This window comes from Podarcis liolepis, assembly GCF_965112155.1.
Source record: "Podarcis liolepis genome assembly, chromosome: 2".
NCBI classification, from domain to species: Eukaryota; Metazoa; Chordata; class Lepidosauria; order Squamata; family Lacertidae; genus Podarcis; species Podarcis liolepis.
In genome coordinates this window covers 118751723-118771624 of record NC_139555.1, presented here as the reverse complement: position 1 = coordinate 118771624, position 19902 = coordinate 118751723, and the positions used below count along the sequence as shown (strand labels likewise).

At 47.7% G+C, this 19902-nt stretch overlaps 2 protein-coding genes across 3 annotated transcripts; one reads left to right on the top strand and one right to left on the bottom strand.

Moving 5' to 3' along the window:
* Positions 1-1519: 1519 nt before the first annotated feature.
* LOC310701632 (uncharacterized protein) lies at positions 1520-18063 on the top strand. Of its 2 annotated transcripts, none has more exons than XM_083492814.1 (4): positions 1520-1575; positions 9240-10188; positions 10715-10841; positions 15463-18063. In XM_083492814.1, the coding sequence occupies exons 2-4, from the start codon at positions 9439-9441 to the stop codon at positions 16023-16025; spliced, it is 1440 nt and encodes a 479-aa protein (XP_083348940.1). In that variant the 5' UTR covers positions 1520-1575; positions 9240-9438; the 3' UTR covers positions 16026-18063. The 2 variants fall into 2 exon arrangements, with proteins under 2 accessions (XP_083348940.1, XP_083348941.1); XM_083492815.1 differs by lacking the exon at positions 1520-1575 and adding an exon at positions 8983-9137.
* LOC310700940 (tigger transposable element-derived protein 1-like) lies at positions 11245-14523 on the bottom strand. The gene is made up of 4 exons (XM_083490897.1): positions 14016-14523; positions 13075-13939; positions 12125-12397; positions 11245-11902 (listed from the first exon to the last, which is right to left on the bottom strand). Exons 2-4 carry the CDS (start codon positions 13851-13853, stop codon positions 11392-11394), a joined length of 1563 nt encoding a protein of 520 aa, XP_083347023.1. The 5' UTR covers positions 13854-13939; positions 14016-14523; the 3' UTR covers positions 11245-11391.
* Positions 18064-19902: the final 1839 nt, after the last annotated feature.

Here is a 19902-nt window from a genome sequence, read left to right as displayed (position 1 = left end):
TCCGGGTTAGCGGAGTCTGTAACCTGAAGCATATGTAACCCAAGATACCACTGTATAATAAAAGCGTCTGTGGAATAGAGTGCCTCAGAAGGTGGAGGATTTTAAGCAGAGGTTGGATGGCCGCCTATCATGAATGCTTGTGTTGAGATGTTTGCACTGCGCGGTGTTCCTAGAATACACAATCCTAGAATTGTAGAGTTAGAAGGGACCCCAGGGTCATCTAGTCCAACCCGCTGCAACGCAGGGATCTTTTGCCCAACTTGAACCCTTCCAGTTCTAGGATTTCATGATTCTATGTTAGGAATATAAAAACAGTTAAAACCACTGCATGCACATACATAAAAGCAATTATTTTTTAAAACTGCAACATCAAAAACTGTTCTAAAAACAATTAACATGCATACACACCAGGTGTAGAAGTATATTAATATAATATCGCCCCACATCAGGTGCCTTTTACAGCAGCCCACACGGGTGGCGCTGTGGGTTAAACCACAGAGCCTAGGACTTGCCAGTCAGAAGGTTGGCGGTTCGAATCCCCGTAACGGGGTGAGCTCCCGTTGCTGGGTCCCAGCTCCTGCCAACCTAGCAGTTCGAAAGCACATCAAAGTGCAAGTAGATAAATAGGTACCGCTCCGGCGGGAAGGTAAACGGCGTTTCCGTGCGCTGCTCTGGTTCGCCAGAAGCGGCTTAGTCATGCTGGCCACATGACCCGGAAGCTGTACGCCGGCTCCCTCGGCCAGTAAAGCAAAATGAGCGCCGCAACCCCAGAGTCAGCCACGACTGGTCAGGGGTCTTTCCTCTGACACGAAACTCACTCACTCTCATCCTAGTCTACCTTCCAGGGCTGTTGTGAGGATTAAGGCAGCAGGGCGGGAGCAGAGGAACAAGTCTTGAACCCCTTGGAAGAAAAGCAGGATATAAAAATAGTGATTATTTTTGTATTGTGTTAAATCAAAATTATTGGCGGTTGGGGTGGGGTGGGGAGAGTATTAAACCTGTTGAATGCTGTCCTGTTAAAACCACAGGAGCCCCGCCAGAGGGGGAAAAGTCTGCAGAATATTTCCTAAATCCTTTACAGTACTTTGTCTCCTATTATCATGCGAGCCAGCTCCCATTTCCTTTCAGCAGCTTTGCCAGGGTCACACACCGGGGTCTCTGGTTCCTTAAAAAACTCCAGCCGCATTTTTGCATCCGGGAAGGAGAGCATTTTTATTTATCAAAGCTGCTGCTTTTCAAGGTTGATATATAGGAATATTTCACATTGGCTGTATGTAAACCACTGAATGTAAATCCTTTGTTTTATGAACAAGCGGGATACAAATCTTGTTGAACAGATAAGAGTCCCTCTTTCCTTAATCCTTCCCCCCCCCCCGTCTCTGGGAGGTCCTACAAAGGGTTAAATCTGAGAGATGCCCTTCCCCAAAATTTCCCCAGGTTAAAAAAAAAAAATTGTGAAAAGCGGGCGGGGCTGGTGGGAGGGACCAACCTGCTGAAGGAGCCTCTCCCTGTCTGGTCTCAATCTATTCCATTCATTCCAGCAAACTGGGTGTTGGAGGGCGGCTGGAAGCGGTGGTGAGTTTGAACCCATTATCTGGGACTGGAAGCTGGGCCCTTGGAACGCCCTGCCACTATATATATATCTATATATCTCTATATACAGGCTCCATCCTTGAGATCAACTTTCCCCAACCTGGTTGCTTCCAAATGGGGATTTTTGCTGTTGTTGCTGCAACTACAACTCTCCTTGATGCTTAACTGTGCTGGCTGAGCCCAACGCATCTTAAAAGTTCGCCAGCTTGGGGGGGCATGGTCACACAAGCCATGGGGGTTGGATGGAATCCATAAGATGCTGAGTCGGAGCATTGGCCCATTTGAGCTCCGTTTTGCCTACACGGGCTGGCAGCAGCTCTCCTGCTTGGAGATGCTGGGACCCTTTTGCGTGCGGAGCAGACGCTCCAGCACTGAGCTGTGACTGCCTTTTTAAGTTTCTAGTGCTCAAGGTTCCAAATGAAAGGCAGTTTAAACTGGAACAAAGGAATAATATAACAATAACAACTTATTATTTATACCCCGCCCATCTGGCTAGGTTTCCCCAGCCCCTCTTGGAACCCAAAGAAGGATTGTGGGTTCGGGCCCCACGCTGGAGTCCTGCCTTTCAGGGGGTTGGACTAGATGACCCTCGGGTCCCTTTTCCAACTTTGCAATTCTGTGATTTCTAAGGTGCTTTGTACTGACTCAGACCATGGCTCTGCCTAGCCCAATGTTGCGTAGACCTTCTGCATGCAAAGCAGCTGTTCTGTCGCTGTGCAATGGCGCATTCCTCCAGCCCAAAGCAACTGGAAGTCGCCAGATGGGGAAAGGTGTTGTAAATTGTGCCTTTTACAAGTAAAACCAGCTTGGCATGTGTTGTGTGTGAGGTCAGATCCCTAGACAAGGTGGCAATGGTTGAATAGAGCGAGCCTCTATTGCCAGATGCAGTCTACCTTCTAAATACCAGTTTCTAGAAAGAGGTGTGAGCAGCGCTGCCCCTTATTCCTCCCTCCGGAGAAGAAATTGCATTCCTGGATGAGATGGCTGCGGGTTGTTTTCAGTGCTAGTCCTACTCAAGAGTAGGCCTATTGAAATGAATTGACCTAGGTTGGAGGGTTATGGTGGGGGTTTTATTTTTGTATTTCTGTGAAGAGTTTCAAAACAAACATTAACAGAGAAACCAATGGTGCAATGGCCCTTGTTGATAACTGTGCTGTTATCCAAAGGATCAGTGATTAAGTGGACAAGTAATGAAACATGGCTATACACTCAAATGGATCTACTCTTGAGTAGGACCGGCAATGAATCCTGTCCTGGGTTTCCCCTCCTTTTAGTCTGACCCCAAATGATAATCCTTATTCTTATCCACCAGTTCTGTAATCCTCTCTGTTCTCTTCAGCTGAATTTTTAATTCCTTTAAAATGTATTTTAAACATTTCTATTAATAGTTAAATGCTTTTTTTTAAATAACGACTTGGACAGCAGCTTTGAAAACCTTATAGAAAAGAGGGGTGTAAATTTAGTACTGATTTGCTGGCTTGCATCGTTATTAATAATTGTCCGACCTTCACCGTAAAGTCCCAGGTAGGGTTACAACTAAAAATCAATATTAAAAACGATTTAAAACAGCTTACAATCGCAAAAATAGAGTGGATCCTATATTAAAATTTGTTAAGTTAAAATCCTATATGTGTGTCCTGCTTAATATTTCAAAAATCTCTTAATTGGTGTACAGTTGGTGAATATTTAAGTTTATCTTTTGCCCTTCCTCCCAGAGCAGCCCAGTAATAAAACATCCTTAAAATAAAAAACCAAAAACATCTCCCAAATGATTCCAATACAGATGCAGACTGGGAAAGATCTCAAAAGGCCTATTAAAAAGCCTTTTTCTCCCTAGTCTGGGACTTCACTCTATTGAGATGTTTTTATTTGCTATCTATTACCACTTTTGCTATGTTTGGGTAGATTTTTTTTCATGTTGCAAGCTGCCTTGAGAATGGTTTAGTTATGGAAAGGTGGCCTACAACTAGAGAATTGTTGTTTAGTTGCGTCCGACTCTTCGTGACCCCATGGACCAGAGCACGCCAAGCACACCTGTCTTCCACTGCCTCCCACAGTTTGGTCAAACTCATGCTGGTAGCTTCGAGAACACTGTCCAACCATCTCGTCCTCTGTCGTCCCCTTCTCCTTGTGCCCTCCATCTTTCCCAACATCAGGGTCTTTTCCAGGGAGTCTTCTCTTCTCATGAGGTGGCCAAAGTATTGGAGTCTCAGCTTCAGGATCTGTCCTTCCAGTGAGCACTCAGGGCTGATTTCCTTAAGAATGGAGAGGTTTGATCTTCTTGCACTCCATGGGACTCTCAAGAGTCTCCTCCAGCACCAGAATTCAAAAGCATCAATTCTTAGGCGATCAGCCTTCTTTATGGTCCAGCTCTCACTTCCATACATCACTACTACTACTACTACTACAACAACAACAACAACAACAACAACAACAACAACAACAATAATTTATTAATTGTACCCCGCCCATCTGGCTGGGTTTCCCCAGCCACTCTACTGGGAAAATCATAGCTTTAACTATACGGGCCTTTGTTGGCAAGGTGATGTCTCTGCTTTTTAAGATGCTGTCTAAGGTTTGTCATTGCTTTTCTCCCAAGAAGCAGGCGTCTTTTAATTTTGTGGCTGCTGTCACCATATATAGTGATCATGGAGCCCAAGAAAGTAAAATCTCTCACTGCCTCCATTTCTTCCCCTTCTATTTGCCAGGAGGTGATGGGACCAGTGGCCATGATCTTTGTTTTTTTGATGTTGAGCTTCAGACCATATTTTGCGCTCTCCTCTTTCACCCTCAATAGAGGGTTCTTTAATTCCTCCTCACTTTCTGCCATCAAAGTTGTGTCATCTGCATATCTGAGGTTGTTGATATTTCTTCCAGCAATCTTAATTCCGGCTTGGAGAAGCGGGGATATAAAAACACATAAGAGCAAATAAAACAGGGTTAAAAAATTATTTATTGCATTTATACACTGTTTGTATCCTTCCTTTGTGCTCACAGATATTTGGGGTGGGGTGGGGGTTAAGGGGAGGTCTCCCTCCAATCTAATTCTGCTTGCCACAGCCCTGTTTGGTAGGTTAGGCCGAGCTGGGGGTATCAACTATTTTGTTTTATTTTTTATTATTATTATACTTGAGTCCCACCTTTCGTCCAATAAACTCAAGGCGGTGTGCTAAACAAATATTAAACCAGGGAAAAATTAGTCACAAAAATGTTTCGTTTGTTTATTGATTGATTGAATTTATATACCACCCTATACCCCGGGGTCTCAGGGAGGTTCACTGAATAAAATCAAGATATAAAACCAGAAAATACCTAATAAAAATAAAAAGAGCAACCCAATACCCCCCCCACAAAAAAACACATTTTAAAAGGGCATAGGATGTTGTTGTTGTTTTGTAATGTGTTTTGAAAAGCAGCATGCTTACATGATAAATGTGTGCTTAGCAACATGGATCTGATACAGATTTTTTATTTATTTAGTAAATAAATTGCACACTGCGTCATTGTAAAAAAACAACCCTCAAAGCAGTAATAAATATATATACGTACCACTCTTCGTCGAAAGATCTCACCGTATGATTAGAACAGCGCTGTTGCTTTTTTAAAGCTTTTCACTCTTCAAATTTATTTTTAAAAATCAGTTAAGTTGTAAGATGTAAAGGCAGCAGGGATTTTTTTTTCCTTTTTAGAAAAACTCCTCACCTGTGCTACTACAGCCATTTCCATGTCAACACCTGTCCTGAAGAGACCTCTTGCAAACGCATTCAGACTGGCTTTGTGTCAGTCCTGGCCGGGACAATGGCAGTGTACTTGAGACAAAAGATTGCCCTCCCAAATCTATTTAAAGCAAAGTGATAAAATGGGATTTGCCAATCTCTGCCCTGGAGGCAACTTCCATTCCTGAAAGGGCTCAGAAGGGCTTTTCTCAATCTTTGGCTAGCCAACATCTTTCTTAAAAACAACACAGGAAGTCTGAGAAGGGGGGGGGGGCACTAGCCTTAATGGTTTTTAAAGTTGGGGGGGGTACCCGTGGAAAGTGGGATGGGAAGTAAATAAAACAAAAGGAAAAAAATATGTATTTGAATTTTATGTGAATTTGTGGAAATTTAATTATATATATATATATATTTAAAAAACAAGTGTGTGTGTGTGTGTGTGTGTGTGTGTGTGTGTGTAAAATCAAATTCCTGGGTTAGGTCCTCTGCCCTACACATTTAAAGCAGTATCATACCACTTTAAACTCATAGTTCCCTCTCCCCCCCCCAAAAAAAAAATAAATCCTAGAGAACTGTATTTTGGTTCCAGTTACAGATAGGTAGGCGTGTTGGTCTGCCATAGTCAAAATAAAAAAATTCCTTCCAGTAGCACCTTAAAGACCAACTAAGTTAGTTCTTGGTATGAGCTTTCGTGTGTATCTGAAGAAGTGTGCATGCACACGAAAGCTCATACCAAGAACTAACTTAGTTGGTCTTTAAGGTGCTACTGGAAGGAATTTGTTTATTTTAACTGTATTTTGGTAAGAGTGCTGAGATCTGCTAGGAGACACATGCACCCATTCCTCTCCGAGAGCTATAATTCCCACAGTGGTTTAACAACAAATCCCTCTTCCCAGAGAACTCTGGGAATTGAGGGGAATGGGGGTCTCCTGACATCTCTCGGCACCCTTCACATACTACAACTCCCAGTGTTATGTCGGGGAAACCTGGACTGTTTAAAGTGGAATGATGCTGTTTCGAATGCGCAGTGCCTAGGAGCCAACTCCTAGGAGTTTTGGGGGCTCCGGCCTCCCCCCCCCCCAATGGAATATTTGAGGGGGCCAGCCTCTCCCAAAAGTTGATGGGCATTGCCATTCGAATGGTGTGCGTGCACCATGTCATGTGATTGATTATGTGGGGTGAGCCTTAACCGGCCTCCCAATATTTCATTCATATTGCCCCCCCCCCCCAGTGTAGTGCAAATGGGGCCTAAATGTTTGAGGCTCGCTGGCGTATTTGTTTAAATGTGGAAGTTTTAAAACCAGGTTTAGCCGGAGGAATCCTGGGAAGGGGATTTGGAAGCAAGGTCTAGGGGCAAGGAGTGGGAACACCTCTGGCCCTCTGCACCTTGTTGGCTGAACTGCAACCTGCTGGGGGCCACATAGATGGGGCCAGGGGCCACAGCTGACAAAGTCACTGGTGTGTCCGTTTTCCCCCTCAGTATAGCAGGTTAATTTCAGCAAAGATGCTTTAAAAGGGTCCCAGTTTTCATCAGAGAAATGTTAGAGGGTATGCAGGCTTGGGGAGAGTTTCCCAAGGGCCGTGTAGAGGGGCTTGGAGGGCCACATTTGGTCCCTAGGCTGAGCAATATAGGAAGTTGCCTCATACTGAGACAGAACCTTTGTCCACCCCATTCTTGTCTACACCAGGGTTTTCCAAACTTGGGGCTCCTGCTGTTTTTGGGAGGGGGACTACAACGCCTATCATCCCTAGCTAGCAAGACCAGAAGTCATGGATGATGGGAACTGTAGTCCAAAAACAGCGGGAGACCTAAATTTTGGAAGCACCGGCCTACACTGACTGGCAGTGGCCCCTCAAAGGGTCAAGCAGGGGAAATTCCCAGCCCTGGATGCCAGGATTGAACCTGGGATCTTAGGCCTGGAGAGCAGCTGCTCTGTTGCTGAGCTCAGTCCCGTCTCCAGAAGCTGCCTTATCCCAAATCAGCTTTAGTCAGTCTAGTTCAGTTCTGTCTACCCTGGTTGGCAGTACTTTAGGCAGGGGCTTTTCCTAGCCCATCCTGGAATTGAACCTGGGAACAGCAGCATGCAGAGCAGGTGCTCTACCATTGAGGTTACAGCCCATGACCTAGGTCATAAAATTGTAGAGTTGGAAGGGACCCAAAGGTCATCTAGTCCAACCCAGAATCATCAGGCATCCGCACAACATGACTCAACATGAATCTCAGCTAAGGCATCCATGGCTAAGGCTTCCAACCACCGCTTTAAAACCTCCAAGGACTGGAAACAACACGGCACCAGCAATTTAGTTCAAAGAAATATGAGAATAAGTGATATCTGAGAAAAAGATAAATTTTGGAATAACATTATGTCTAAATTAAGTATTTAAGTATTTGATAAAAATATTTAAAGTCGGAGACATAATATTTGAAAATCACAGAATAGGAGTTGAAACAAGGTGATAAATTGCTGTTGATAATTTTATAATGGGGAACGCAGGAATGGGAGATGTGAGGAAGTCCAAAAAGTTAAGAAAACATGGTTGTTGGATACAGTGGTACCCTGCAAGACGAACGCCTCGCAAGACGGAAAACCCGCTAGACGAAAGGGTTTTCCGTTTTGGAGGCGCTTCGCAAAACGAATTTCCCTATGGGCTTGCTTCGCAAGACGAAAGCCCATAGGGAAATCTCTGGGACAGCGGGGAAGCGCAGCGCATTTAGAAGCGCTCGGGGAAAGCAGCGCACTTCGCTGCTTTGCCCGGAGTGCTTTTAAATGCGGGCGGCTGGGAGGGAATCCCTTGGTCCCCCACCGGACTTCCCGAAGCTCTTTTGAAGTCCGGCGGGGGTCCAAGGGATTCCTTCCCAGCCGCCTGCGTTTAAAAGCACTCCGGGGAAAGCAGCGCACTTCGCTGCTTTGCCCGGAGTGCTTTTAAATGCGGGCAGCTGGGAGGGAATCCCTTGGACCCCAGCCGGACTTCCTGCAGCTCTTTTGAAGTCCGGCAGGGGTCCAAGGGATTGCCTCACCGCCGCCCGCCTTTAGAAGCGCTCGGGGGAACACCTGCCCCAGCCGCCCCACTTCGGAACGCTGTTCCGAAGCGGGGAGGGGGGGGCAGGAACACCTTCTGAAGGCGGGCAGGGGGCGAAAGTCTTTGTCCCCCCCGCCTGCCTTCCCAGGGGCTTTTAAATCGCCCCGGACAGCGGAGAAGTCCTCCGCTGTCCCAGGGTTTTTTAAAATGCTGGGGGTGGGAAGAAAAGCCCTTGTCCCCCCCCCCCCCAGCCTTCAGAAGAGGTCCGGGGACAGACTGTCCCCGGACCTGGTCTGAAGGCGGTTTCCCTAGGAACGCATTAATTGATTTTCAATGCATTCCTATGGGAAACCGTGCATCGCAAGACGAAAAAACCGCAAGACGAAGAGACTTGCGGAACGAATTAATTTCGTCTTGCGAGGCACCACTGTATTTGATCTTCTTGTATGTTTTCTATTATATGTTACTCTTTTTGCTTTTTTCTGTTTTTCTTTGTTTGTTGTATTTGGGTGATGGTTTTATATATGTTTGGTGAATTGAATGTTTAAAATCTTTAATAAATATCTTTTTTAAAAAAAAAACCTCCAAGGAAGGGCAAAGGAGTAAGAAAGACAGCTTCTTGTATTCCCTGCAGAAGTTTTTAATTTGTAGCAATTTAGCATGAATGCTGTGCATCTTCTGGTCCAGCCCAGTGTGAGGTTTAGCAGCAAAAGCGTAGCAAAAGACTTTGCAAAGAGAGCGGGAGGAGATTCTCTATCTGTCTCTCTGTGTCTTGCAAGTTTTGCCTTTTCCAGATCTGTCAGCAAGGTGCAGTGCGAAAATTTCCTAGTGCTCAGAAGACCTGGGAAGTGGCTGTTGGCATGTGGGTTTCTGTTCCTTCTGACGTCCCTGTTTTGCATTCTCTTTCAGGAAAGAAGCCTTTGAAAACAAAACAAAAAAAGTTGCTTGCAAGCTGTCCCGGTTCTTCAGCGACAAAATTGCAGGCCGCGAAACCCTTGCACGGCTTTTCAAGTCTTGCCCAGGGAGTTGGGAGCAGCTGCACAGAAGTTGCCGTTCTTTTGCCATTCTTTTGCTGCAAGCTTCAATACTTCCAGCCGGCAGAGCTAAAATGGCCGCCACACGCCGCTGGAGGGCCGAAGCTGAGCGCACCCAGCTCCGGGAGGATCCCAAAGGTCTCAAATCGGGGGCCGGCGAGGCAGGAACCCCCGAAAGCCCCTCGGCAAGCCGTTCGGCAGACGCCGGGGGATACGTGGTACGCCAAGAGAGCCAGCCGAGAGTAGGGAGCAGCGGTCACTATCAGTGGGAGACCGAGTTCCAGGAGTTTCTGGAAGGTTCCGTGTGGGAGGAGCAGACCCCGGAGGAGCTGGCCCTGCGGGCTGACACCCGGGCCTTCCTGGCCTCCTTTGAGCAGGTGGCCGTGGCCTGCCACTGGCCCAGGAGGGAGTGGGTGACCCGGCTGCTGCCGGCCCTGGGCGAGGAAGCGGAGAAGGCCTTCATCAGCCTGGACCCCCAGGACCGCGGAGACTTCCAGAAGGTCAAGGCGGCCATCTTGAAGCGCGAGGCCCTGGCGCGCGAGAAGAAACACCAGGAGTTCCGCCGCTTCTGCTACCAGGAGGCCAACGGGCCCCGGGAAGTCCTTGCACGGCTCCAGGAGCTGTGCCAACAGTGGCTGAACACGGAGAGGAGCAGCAAGGAGCAGATCTTGGAGGCCTTGCTCCTGGAGCAGTTCCTCAACGTCCTGCCGAAGGAAATGTACCACTGGGTCAAGGAGCGCGTGCCGGAGAGCTGCTTGCAGGCCGTGGCACTGGCGGAAGATTTCCTGAGGAGGTTGCAAGCGGCCGAAAGGGGGGAAGAACCAGTAAGAAGCTTGCATTCCTTTTTTCCCCCAGGCTTGCAAGCAGCTCCTAGCCAGCAAATGGTTGCAAAAGTCAAACATCACAGCAGTGCAATGCCAATGCCTTCAACTTTGCTTTTGCTTTCTTTGGCGAAATAGAAGGGCGCACTAGGGTCATCTCGCTGAACCCTGTGCAATGCAGGATATTTTTTGTCCAACCCCCAAATTCCAGTTCAAGCTGAGTGAGCCTCTGGGGCCCAGTGCCTTGCCTTACCTAAAGAGCTGCTTCTAGTTTATTATTATTACATGTTTCTTCTCTTTACCCTGGCAACAGCCCTGTGAGGTAGCTCAGGCTAGAGAGAATGGTGACTGCGCCCAAGGTCTCCTGGTGTGTTTCATGGCTGAGTGGGGATTCTAACCCTGATCTCTCAGGTCATAATCCAGAGCTCTAACCATTGCACCACACTGGTGGCTTGAGCACTTTGCCTTCTGTTCCTTTTCCTCCACTCCTCAGTGGTCTCCCTTTTTTCTGCTCTTTATTTTTTCCCAGGAGCAGGAGGAGGCTGCAGATCTTCGCAAGAAGCAGGAAGTTCCGCTGGAAACAGTGCCGCTGCAAACTTTGGCTACGAGGGAGGTCCAAGGGGAGCCCAGTTCATCATCACGCAAGACTTACACAGGTAAGCAGGGCTCTTAGTTTTGCCTGGAATTAGCGGCAGGAAGAGGAGATCCAGTGTGGAACAGTGTTGATGTTGTTTTAATCAATTTTATTCAAGGTTTTCAAAATACGCTACAATAAAAGCCAAACAAAGCCAATAGAGAGCAAAATAAAAAAAAGGATAGAGGAAACACCCGCACACAAACAAAATTTTAAATTCTATCAACCAGCTGTAAGGCTTATGTTGCAGCCAGCTTGTGTTAAAATTTTCTGTTTCAGATAAAGAGGAGTACAGTGGTGCCTCGCAAGACGAAATTAATTCGTTCTGCGAGTTTTTTCGTCTTGCGAAGCACGGTTTCCCATAGGAATGCATTGAAAATCAATTAATGCGTTCCTATGGTCAAAAAAGTCTAAACAAAGCCAAATTTGGTACAAAAAGAGTTTATTAGGTGCTCTTTAAAGTCACACATACTGTAAAGAGCATTTCAAAAATTGAAGGAACAATAATTTAAGTTTCTAAACATGACAGAAAAGCATTTAAAAATCACCAAAGTGTACTGTACATACATTTTCTAAGACTCTGGGGGACAACTCGAAGAAGGTTCCTCTTCCACTCTTTGCTTCTTGCTGAAGAACCTGTCCATGGTCTGCTGCTTCATCCGCCTTTTCAGCACCTCCCTGAAAGGCGACATGACCCTCGTATCAAAAGTGTTCACAAGGTCATGTGCCATGTGCTTGTCAGGGTGGTGCCGCTGTGCAAAAGCCTGCACATCCTTCCACTTCAGGCAAATGTCCCTCAGTTCTTTGGAGGACAGCCGTTCCTCAGTTGCTTCCTCCTCTTCCAGCGAGGCCTGCTCTTGCGCAGCCTCTGCCTGCAGTTTGACCAGCTCCTGGGTGGTCAGCTCGTGGTCGTGCTCCTCCACCAGCTCGCTGACGTCCTCCTCTGTGACCTCCAGGCCCATGGTCCTCCCCAAGGAAACAATGTCCTGCACCACTCTTGACTCTGGTGCATCAGAGTCACTTGGTGCCACACGGTCCGGCCACAGGCTGCGCCAAGCGCAATTCAAATTTCTCTGGCTGATCCTGTCCCAGGCCGTGGTGATCATCTTCAAGCAGGTGACGATGTCGAAATGGTCCTTCCAGAATTCCCGCAGGGTGATGTTGGTGCAATCAGTCACCTCGAAGCATCACCTGAAAAGCTCCTTGGTGTAGAGTTTTTTGAAATTGGCGATGAGCTGCTGATCCATCGGCTGGAGCAGTGGCGTGGTGTTAGGCGGCAGAAACATGATGCTGATGAAGCTGAACTCCTCCAACAAGTCCACCTCAAGGCCTTTAGGATGGGCAGGAGCATTGTCCATCAGAAGCAAAGCCTTCAGCGGCAGGTCGTTGTCCAGCAGGTACTGTTTGACAGCAGGGCCAAAAGCAAGATTGACCCAGTCCACAAACGGCTCACGTGTGACCCAAGCCTTACTGTTGGATCGCCACATGACACTCAGCTGCTCCTTGTCGACCTTGTGTTTCTTGAAGGCCCGTGGGTTCTCAAAGTGGTACACCAGCAGGGGCTTGATGTCAGAGCCGCTTCCAGGTCCCAGCTCACAGAGGACCACGCTAGCCAGCAGTACTGTACAAAAGTCTTTATTGAGTTACAGTTTCCATTCCAAAGCCGGAGCGCGCAGCTCTACGTCTTAGAAGCTAGACCGGCGAAGCTCCGTCTGAGTCTCCGCCCCCTGTACACCAACTTAATACTCCCGCCTTGCCCCACCTCTTCCTTCTTTCCCTTCTCCTCTGGGTCCCTCTACCCCCCGTGGTCTCTTCCTTCCTGGACTCTTCTGACGCTGACCCCCCCGACTCTTCTCCCTCTTTGCGGCGGGCTTTAGGACCTGGCTCTCTATCCGGGCTGCTTACTGCGCCGCCTTCCTGTGCATTTGAACTTGGCGCGCGCGCGCAGCCTTCAACCTTCCTCTTGACCGTTTCCTCGCTCCCCGATGGAGGTGTGGCCACTCCTGACTCCTGTCCTCCCTCTTGCGGAGAGCCGCCCGATCCCGATACCTGGGACTCCTCCCCCCTGCTGCGCTCTGGTGGGGACGCTGGTCCCAATTTCCAACTGCTGCTCTCTGAACCCCCTCTGGTCCCTTCTTCCTGGGGTATTCCCCTAGGCGCCCCCCTTGCTCTGACCACTGGCGCCCCTTTCTGAGAATCTTCCGACTCACTGGAAAGACTCTGAGATCTCGGTCCGCTGTCGTCGCTCGTATTACCTTCGGATTCCTCCCCCTCGCTCTCTGTTTCCTCCCTCTCCTGTGCCTCTGCTCCTGAACCCCTGACACTTGATCTTCAGGTCGCCGCTTGCGTTGGCACAGAAGAGCAGGGTCAGACGGTCCTTCATGGGCTTGTGGCCAGGCAACTTGGCCTCCTCCTGAGTGATGAAAGTCCTTTTGGGCATCCTCTTCCAAAACAGCCCGGTCTCGTCGCAGTTGAAGACCTGCTGTGGAACGTAGCCCTCCGTCGTCACAACCTCCAGGAACTCCGCTGCAAAGTCTTCAGCCGCAGGAACATCAGAACTGTCAGCCTCTCCATGCCTGACCACGCTGTGGATTCCAGATCTCTTCTTGAACCGGTCAAACCAGCCTCTGCTTGCCTTGAAGACTTCTGGCTCGCCTGAGGTTCCTGGCTGTTGCCGGACGAGGTCTGCGTGCAAGGCCTTGGCCTTCTCACAAATGAGGGCCTCAGTCACTGTGTCCCCTGCACGCTGCTTCTCTTCTAACCAGATGAGCAGCAACTTCTCCACCTCCTCCAGAACAGCTGGGCGGTTCTTCACGATCCTGGTGACTCCCTTGGCTACATCAGTCGCAAGGATCTTCTCCCTCATCTTCAGGATGGTCCCGATGGTCGATGGATTCCTCCCGTACTCCCTGGCGAGGTCTGTCACACGCATTCCACCGTCGTGCTTCCGGATGATCTCCTTCTTCATTTCCAGCGTAACCTTCTCCTTCTTCCTCTCGCCGGCCTCTGCAGCAGCAGTCTTCTTGGGCCCCATGGCAGCACAGCTCCTACCTTCGCAAACCCCCCCCCCCCCCAAAAAAAATCAGTGCTTCACATCCAAAAAATTCAAAAGCACCAAACCTCCCAGAAAACACACAAGCTTCCAGATTCTTGCAAACCCCTTCTCAGCAATTCCCTGACCCCCCCAGCCACCCACCACACAGAAATCCAAACCCAGAAATCTTTTTTTTAAACAACAGCAGAGTGCCCCAATGGTCACAAAAAATCATAAAAATGCAGAAAAAAACACACACAAGCTTCCAGATTCTTGCAAACCCCTCCCCAACACCAAGTCCTTGAATTCCAAACACCCCAACCCAAAATCCAAAAACCCCCAAAAAAGTTTTAAAAGTTTAACTTACCAAATGGCTGCAAAAGAAGTTTTGGGAAAGCTTCAAAAATCACCAAAGTCTTCAAAAACCTCAAAAAAGGCTACCACACCGCGTGCTATGAGTTGCTCCTCGAAGTCAAGTCACAACTGCACCTCTTCAAGCAATGCACCCTGGGTATTAACGGTTTTAAGAAAAAGGAAACAAACTTGCAAGACGTTTTCATCTTGCGAAGCAAGCCCATAGGGAAATTCGTCTTGCGAAGCAACTCAAAAAACGAAAAACTCTTTCGTCTGGCGAGTTTTTCGTCTTGTGAGGCATTCGTCTTCCGAGGCACCACTGTATATTGATTGGTGTGTGTAGTTAACACATAACAATTTTTGACAGGAAATGAGCTAGAGACAACCACCTGATCTTTATAAAAACTGTTTATTGGTGCTTGTGTTTAGTTTTCCCCCCTCTTCTCCCCTCATCCCTTTTTTCCTTTTGTGCCCTGTCATTTCAGATTGTATGCTTGTGGGCAGGGATGGTCATGTCGCAATTGGTTGTACGCAAGGCACTCTGGGAGTATTTTTGAGTGGGTTAAAAATTCTCTAAATAAAAGGCTTTTGGCTCCGGCCCTAACCACTACTCATATTTGGCCCTCAAATGGTTGCCCATAAGGCAATGCGGCCCCCGGGGCTGTAAAGGGCTCCCTATCCCTACCTAAAAGAAAGTCCTAGTTCTCTAGTTCTGAATGAAAGGCTTAATAGGACTCTCACCTTTTTGCCGCTCTTCTCCAACTCTGCACCCTTCCAAAAAAGGAGATTCTGATTAAACATACGGAAAATCTTTTTGACAGGAAGAGCCATTTGACAATAGAATGGTCTTCCTCAGGAGGTGGTGGCCTCTCCTTCCTTGGAGGTTTTTAAGCAGAGGTTGGGTGGCCATCTGTTATGGATGCTGCAATGCGCTCTACGTGGGGCTGCTGAGCCGGAAACTACCATTAATCCAGAATGCGGCAGCTGGACTGGTGACTGGGAGTGGTATACATCAGGCACCCCCAAACACGGCCCTCCATATGTTTTGGGACTACAACTCCCATCATTCCTAGCTAACAGGACCGGTGGTCAGGGATGATGGGAATTGTAGTCCCAAAACAACTGGAGGGCCATGTTTGGGGATGCTTGGTATAAGTAATAAATTGTTTTTATTTCTTTATTGCTTGCTGAGGTGACTCGCGGGTTCCCTTCCAACTCCACAACTCTATGATTCTACACTTTGTCTTTCTGGTAGGTTATGGGCAGGCCGGCGTGGCAAGGAAGAAGAAGACCTTCCAGTGGGGCCGCTACGGGGAAGTGAAGCTGCGAGCCCGGTTTCCCGGAAGAGCAAACGCCGTCCTCCCTTCCCGCTGGAAGCAGGCTGGGGGCGCCCAGGAGCAGCGCCGCTCGGATAGGCTGAAGCGAGCCCAGTTGCCAAACCTGGCCGAGGCGCCTCCCTCACCGCCTCCTCCTCCTCCATCTCCTCCTCCTCGGGATGTCAAGCCCAAGCTCAAGAAGCCCTCCCCCCCACCAGATGCCACCCCCAAGAGCCAGATCAAGATGTGCCCCGAATGCGGCCGGGGCTTCAACGGCTTGGCGACCTTCAACCGCCACCATATGCTCCACACCGGGGAGAAGCGCTACGAGTGCTGCTTCTGTGGCAAGGGCTTCTGCTGGCGCTCGGATCTGGTCCGGCACGAGTGCCAGCACACCGGGAAGAAGCCCCACGAGTGCCACTTCTGCGGGGAGGGCTTCGACCGCAAGTGGCAGCGAGAGAAGCACGAGCAGATCCACACCAAGAGCAAGGCGAAGCTGTGAGCAGCCTGCGACTTGGCGGGAGGGAATTAGCGGGATTTTAGGAATAAGGGTGGGAGCGGATAGCGTTGCTGGGTTAAATCTCTCTGGGGCAGAACCGGAGAAGGGGGCTTCTCGTTGCCAACCCTGGCCCCCTCCAGATGTTCTGGACCACAATTCCTGGTGGGATTTGTGGTCCAGAACATCCCAGCTTCCAAAGTCTGCCTCAGACAGGACCTGCAGTCTCGTTCCAGCTCCTTCCTCTTCTTGCCAACAATGTGTGTTGTTTTTCTGGCCACCTGAGTGCATCTCCTGGTTTCGGCAGCCTATGTGTAGGAGGCAGCCGTGCCCAAATGGATCAGGAATGATTCAACCCGTCGTGTGGGGCCACTCCCCCCAAAAAATCCAGCTACCATCTAGCCAAAGTGAATTCTTTTCGAAATTCCTCTTAAAGCATGTGTTTCTTCGCTTGGCAGGATGTCCCGCCCTCTTGTTATTTCTTCCTCATGGTGAAGCTATATCCAAAATAAAGTACACCCGCCCCCCAAAAAAGCTGTATGTTGCATTATCCTGTTCTGAATTAGTGACCAAGCTTAGGCAATATATCAGGGTCTTTTTTACATGGCTTTAAGCCCCTTGAATGTATTAAAGGAGTGGAGTGTGTTAGAAGGGAAGATCAAGTAGGAGAAGCCGTTTTGAATTTGAGGTTGGTAGTGGGGTGTTATGGGGCATGTTGAGCTTTTTGCAAGCAAGAGTTAATTCTACTGTTCATGTTACATGTGTGTTTTAATTATCTGCATTCTGGTGTTTCTGTGAATCTGCCTTTCTGAAGGGGAAAAAAAATTGGCGGGTTCTTCTCAATAACATCAGTTGGAGAAAAGGCTACCCCACAGATTAGGTGTGGGGAGAGAATTAGAGGGAAGCATCCTGAGGGGGCTGGAGGCTGAATGTGGACTGTACTATTTTAGGATGTTGGTAGGGGGTACCATTTTCGAAAGCTCTGCCATGTTAAACAAACCTTAGTGAGGAAAAATTAGAAAAACACCCCTTGTCATGGGGAAGGCATTCTATTTCGGATCAGTTTTTGTACTTGAGCTCTTCCCCTGGTCCAGGCACCATTAAAATTAAATGTGGGATCCCGCCTGGGTTCCAAAATGGTACAGCCCATTCCACTACCTCCAGGACTATACCACTTCATTCTGCTGTATGGCTAAGCCATACCTTAGTTCCCCAAATTTAATAACTATATTTACATTCTCTTGAACCCCTAGAAAGATGGTTTGGTCCCAGACTTATTTAACACACATATGCCCCCATACTCAAGTGCTCTTTTTCATATAATGGGCAACACAGAGTTCAGCCACAGTGACGGTAACTTGGGGTCACACACATCTCGAACTGGGCAAACAATGGTTTGCAGGAGCCAGGGGTGGGGAAGTTTCAGCCCTCAAGACTCCTAATTCCAATCTTCCTCAGCCACCATGGCCAAAGGATGGAGATTGGTTGTCTGACAGCATCGAGAGGGCAGCAAGTTCCCCCTTCTCAGTATGCTACCACCTGCCTGATTTGAACATAACAGTAAACTATGGTTTGGCCGAACCAGGAAGTGGGGGGGGGGGAGGAGCAAATCAGCCTCAAGCACAGTCACTGTGGTTTGGCTATTGATGTGTGAATCCAGATAATATCTGTCCCAGAAGCTGATCCTAATGTATTGTTCTCGTTCTCTCATTAGTCTACTACTATTGTGCCCATCTGTTTAAATGTTCAGTAGTAGCATAGCTTTTCCCCCAAGCATCCTAGAAATGAGCCGAACAGCAGGTACCCGTTGCAGGTACCAGTTGCAAACCAATGAAACCGTTTTAATTTTTTTTGGTTCCCTTGTTGAGTGTCTACAGTTCTGAATGCCCATGCTTTTATACTCCTGTCAAAACATGTTGAGGTTTTATTTATAAAGTTTCTTATCTCAAGTTTTTTGTAATCTTAAATTTAAAAAAGTCTTTTGTGACAAGTTTGGAGCTTGTTATATCTGGAGCTATTAAAAATTGGGTAGTTGCTCAATGGATCCTGTGTGTTGTTCTTGACAACAGGGTGCTTGCCAGCCAGCCTTGCCCTATACCAGAATACTCCATTCCATCTCTTCTCCCCCCCCCCCCCAACAAGCAAGTAGGTTGTATTCTGTCACCACTGAACACAACTGTCCACTGTGGACTGTTTCCCTCACCCACTAGTTAAGGGCTCTTCTTGCCAACAACCTTTTAGGCACTTCGGTAAAACTTGAGAGTTTCTCCAGGCCTATTCATGTATACAGTGGTACCTCAGGTTACACACGCTTCAGGTTACATATGCTTCGGGTTACAGACTCCGCTAACCCAGAAATAGTGCTTCAGGTTAAGAACTTTGCTTCAGGGTGAGAACAGAAATCATGCAGCGGCAGCGGTGGTGCTTCAGGTTAACAGTTTCAGGTTAAGAACGGACCTCCGGAACGAATCAAGTACTTAACCTGAGGTACCACTGTATTTCCATTTTGGCTAAATAATGATTGGTACCCACCTGTTGAGGTTCAGAACTAGAGGGAATGTCACTGTTAAAGTGGAGTGGAGCAGCCAGCATTCCATACTGCCACATTTCGTTGCAGATCCTGCTGAACATGATAGGTTCCTTTTCTTAAAAAATGGAATATCCAGGTTCAGAGGCAATATACCCCCCATTCCCCCCCCCAAAAAAGAACCTGGCGTTTAGTGTACAGCATAGGAGGGTTGTTTGTGCTTCCCAGATTCCACTGGGGCTTAACTTGCGAGTTGCCGCTGAACATTTCTCTCGATTTTTTGCCTACCTACTTTTACAAGCCAAATGGTGAGAGAATCATAGGAAGCTGCCTGTACCTGAGCCAGGCCATTGATCCATCTAGATCTCCTCAGCAGTGGGGTATGGGGTGGCACTCTGCCCATGCTCAGGGGCATGTGGTGTGACATGCGCCAAAATTTTGCAGAACATGGACTGGCAACTTTTAACAGGCAGCGTCAACAGATAGTGCTGCAAACATATAAAAAATACTTCTTATGGATTTACTTCTCTTTTTTTAACCAATTTTTATTAGTTTTCCAAATTTTAAATTAACAATTTAATTAGAATTTAACACCAATTTAAAAATTACTTTACCATCCATTCCTGTTTCTATCGTCTGCATGTGCAGTTCCTGTTTAGACATTTACCTGACGTATTTTCCCAATTAATCAAATACAATTAATCTTCCTTTCTTGATCCATATAAATCAATAATCATAATTTTAAATCATATTTACTCCAATCCGGTTCGCTTATCCTGTCTTTGTAGGTTCGCAACATTCTAGTTAACAATGCTCAGATTTTACAGACCATACTATTCTCTTTTCGCAAAGCTGTGTTTTGTGACACCTTGGGGATTTACTTCTGAGTAAAATACGCATAGGACTACATTGCAGCAAATTTGTAATTGCATCACTAAGTGGCCTGCAGAGGGAAATAAGTTCTGAAAGGTGCAGACAGATTGCAAGGAAATGCGTAAGTCTCCTGAGACAATTCAGATAAAAGTTGAACCCTATGCAGAACAAACCCAAGTGCCCATTCAGTGTTGGTAAATGGTGATAATGCAATCACCCTGGTCTTTGCTTTCTTGGTTAACAGCTGCAAGCAACCATTGTCTCTCTTAATTTGCAAATGAATAAAACGAGACTTCCTGATAAATTTTAGTCCAGCAGTTTGAAGCTGGAGCCTCCCTTTGGAATCATAGAATCATAGAGTTGGAAGAGACCACAAGGGCCATCGAGTCCAACCCCCTGCCAAGCAGGAAACACCATCAGAGCACTCCTGACATATGGTTGTCAAGCCTCTGCTTAAAGACCTCCAAAAGAGGAGACTCCACC

Excerpts from the sequence above, each read along its gene's own strand:
- LOC310700940 (XM_083490897.1), bottom strand. The coding sequence starts at position 13,853 with ATGGGGCCCAAGAAGACTGCTGCTGCAGAGGCCGGCGAGAGGAAGAAG. Across the intron at positions 12,398-13,074 it reads CGAGGGGGAGGAATCCGAAG|CGGCTCTGACATCAAGCCCC; the intron begins GTAATACGAGCG and ends GGGACCTGGAAG. Across the intron at positions 11,903-12,124 it reads GAGGTGGACTTGTTGGAGGA|GATCAGCCAGAGAAATTTGA; the intron begins GTTCAGCTTCAT and ends GGCCTGGGACAG.
- LOC310701632 (XM_083492814.1), top strand. The coding sequence starts at position 9,439 with ATGGCCGCCACACGCCGCTGGAGGGCCGAAGCTGAGCGCACCCAGCTC. Across the intron at positions 10,189-10,714 it reads CCGAAAGGGGGGAAGAACCA|GAGCAGGAGGAGGCTGCAGA; the intron begins GTAAGAAGCTTG and ends ATTTTTTCCCAG. Across the intron at positions 10,842-15,462 it reads ATCACGCAAGACTTACACAG|GTTATGGGCAGGCCGGCGTG; the intron begins GTAAGCAGGGCT and ends TCTTTCTGGTAG.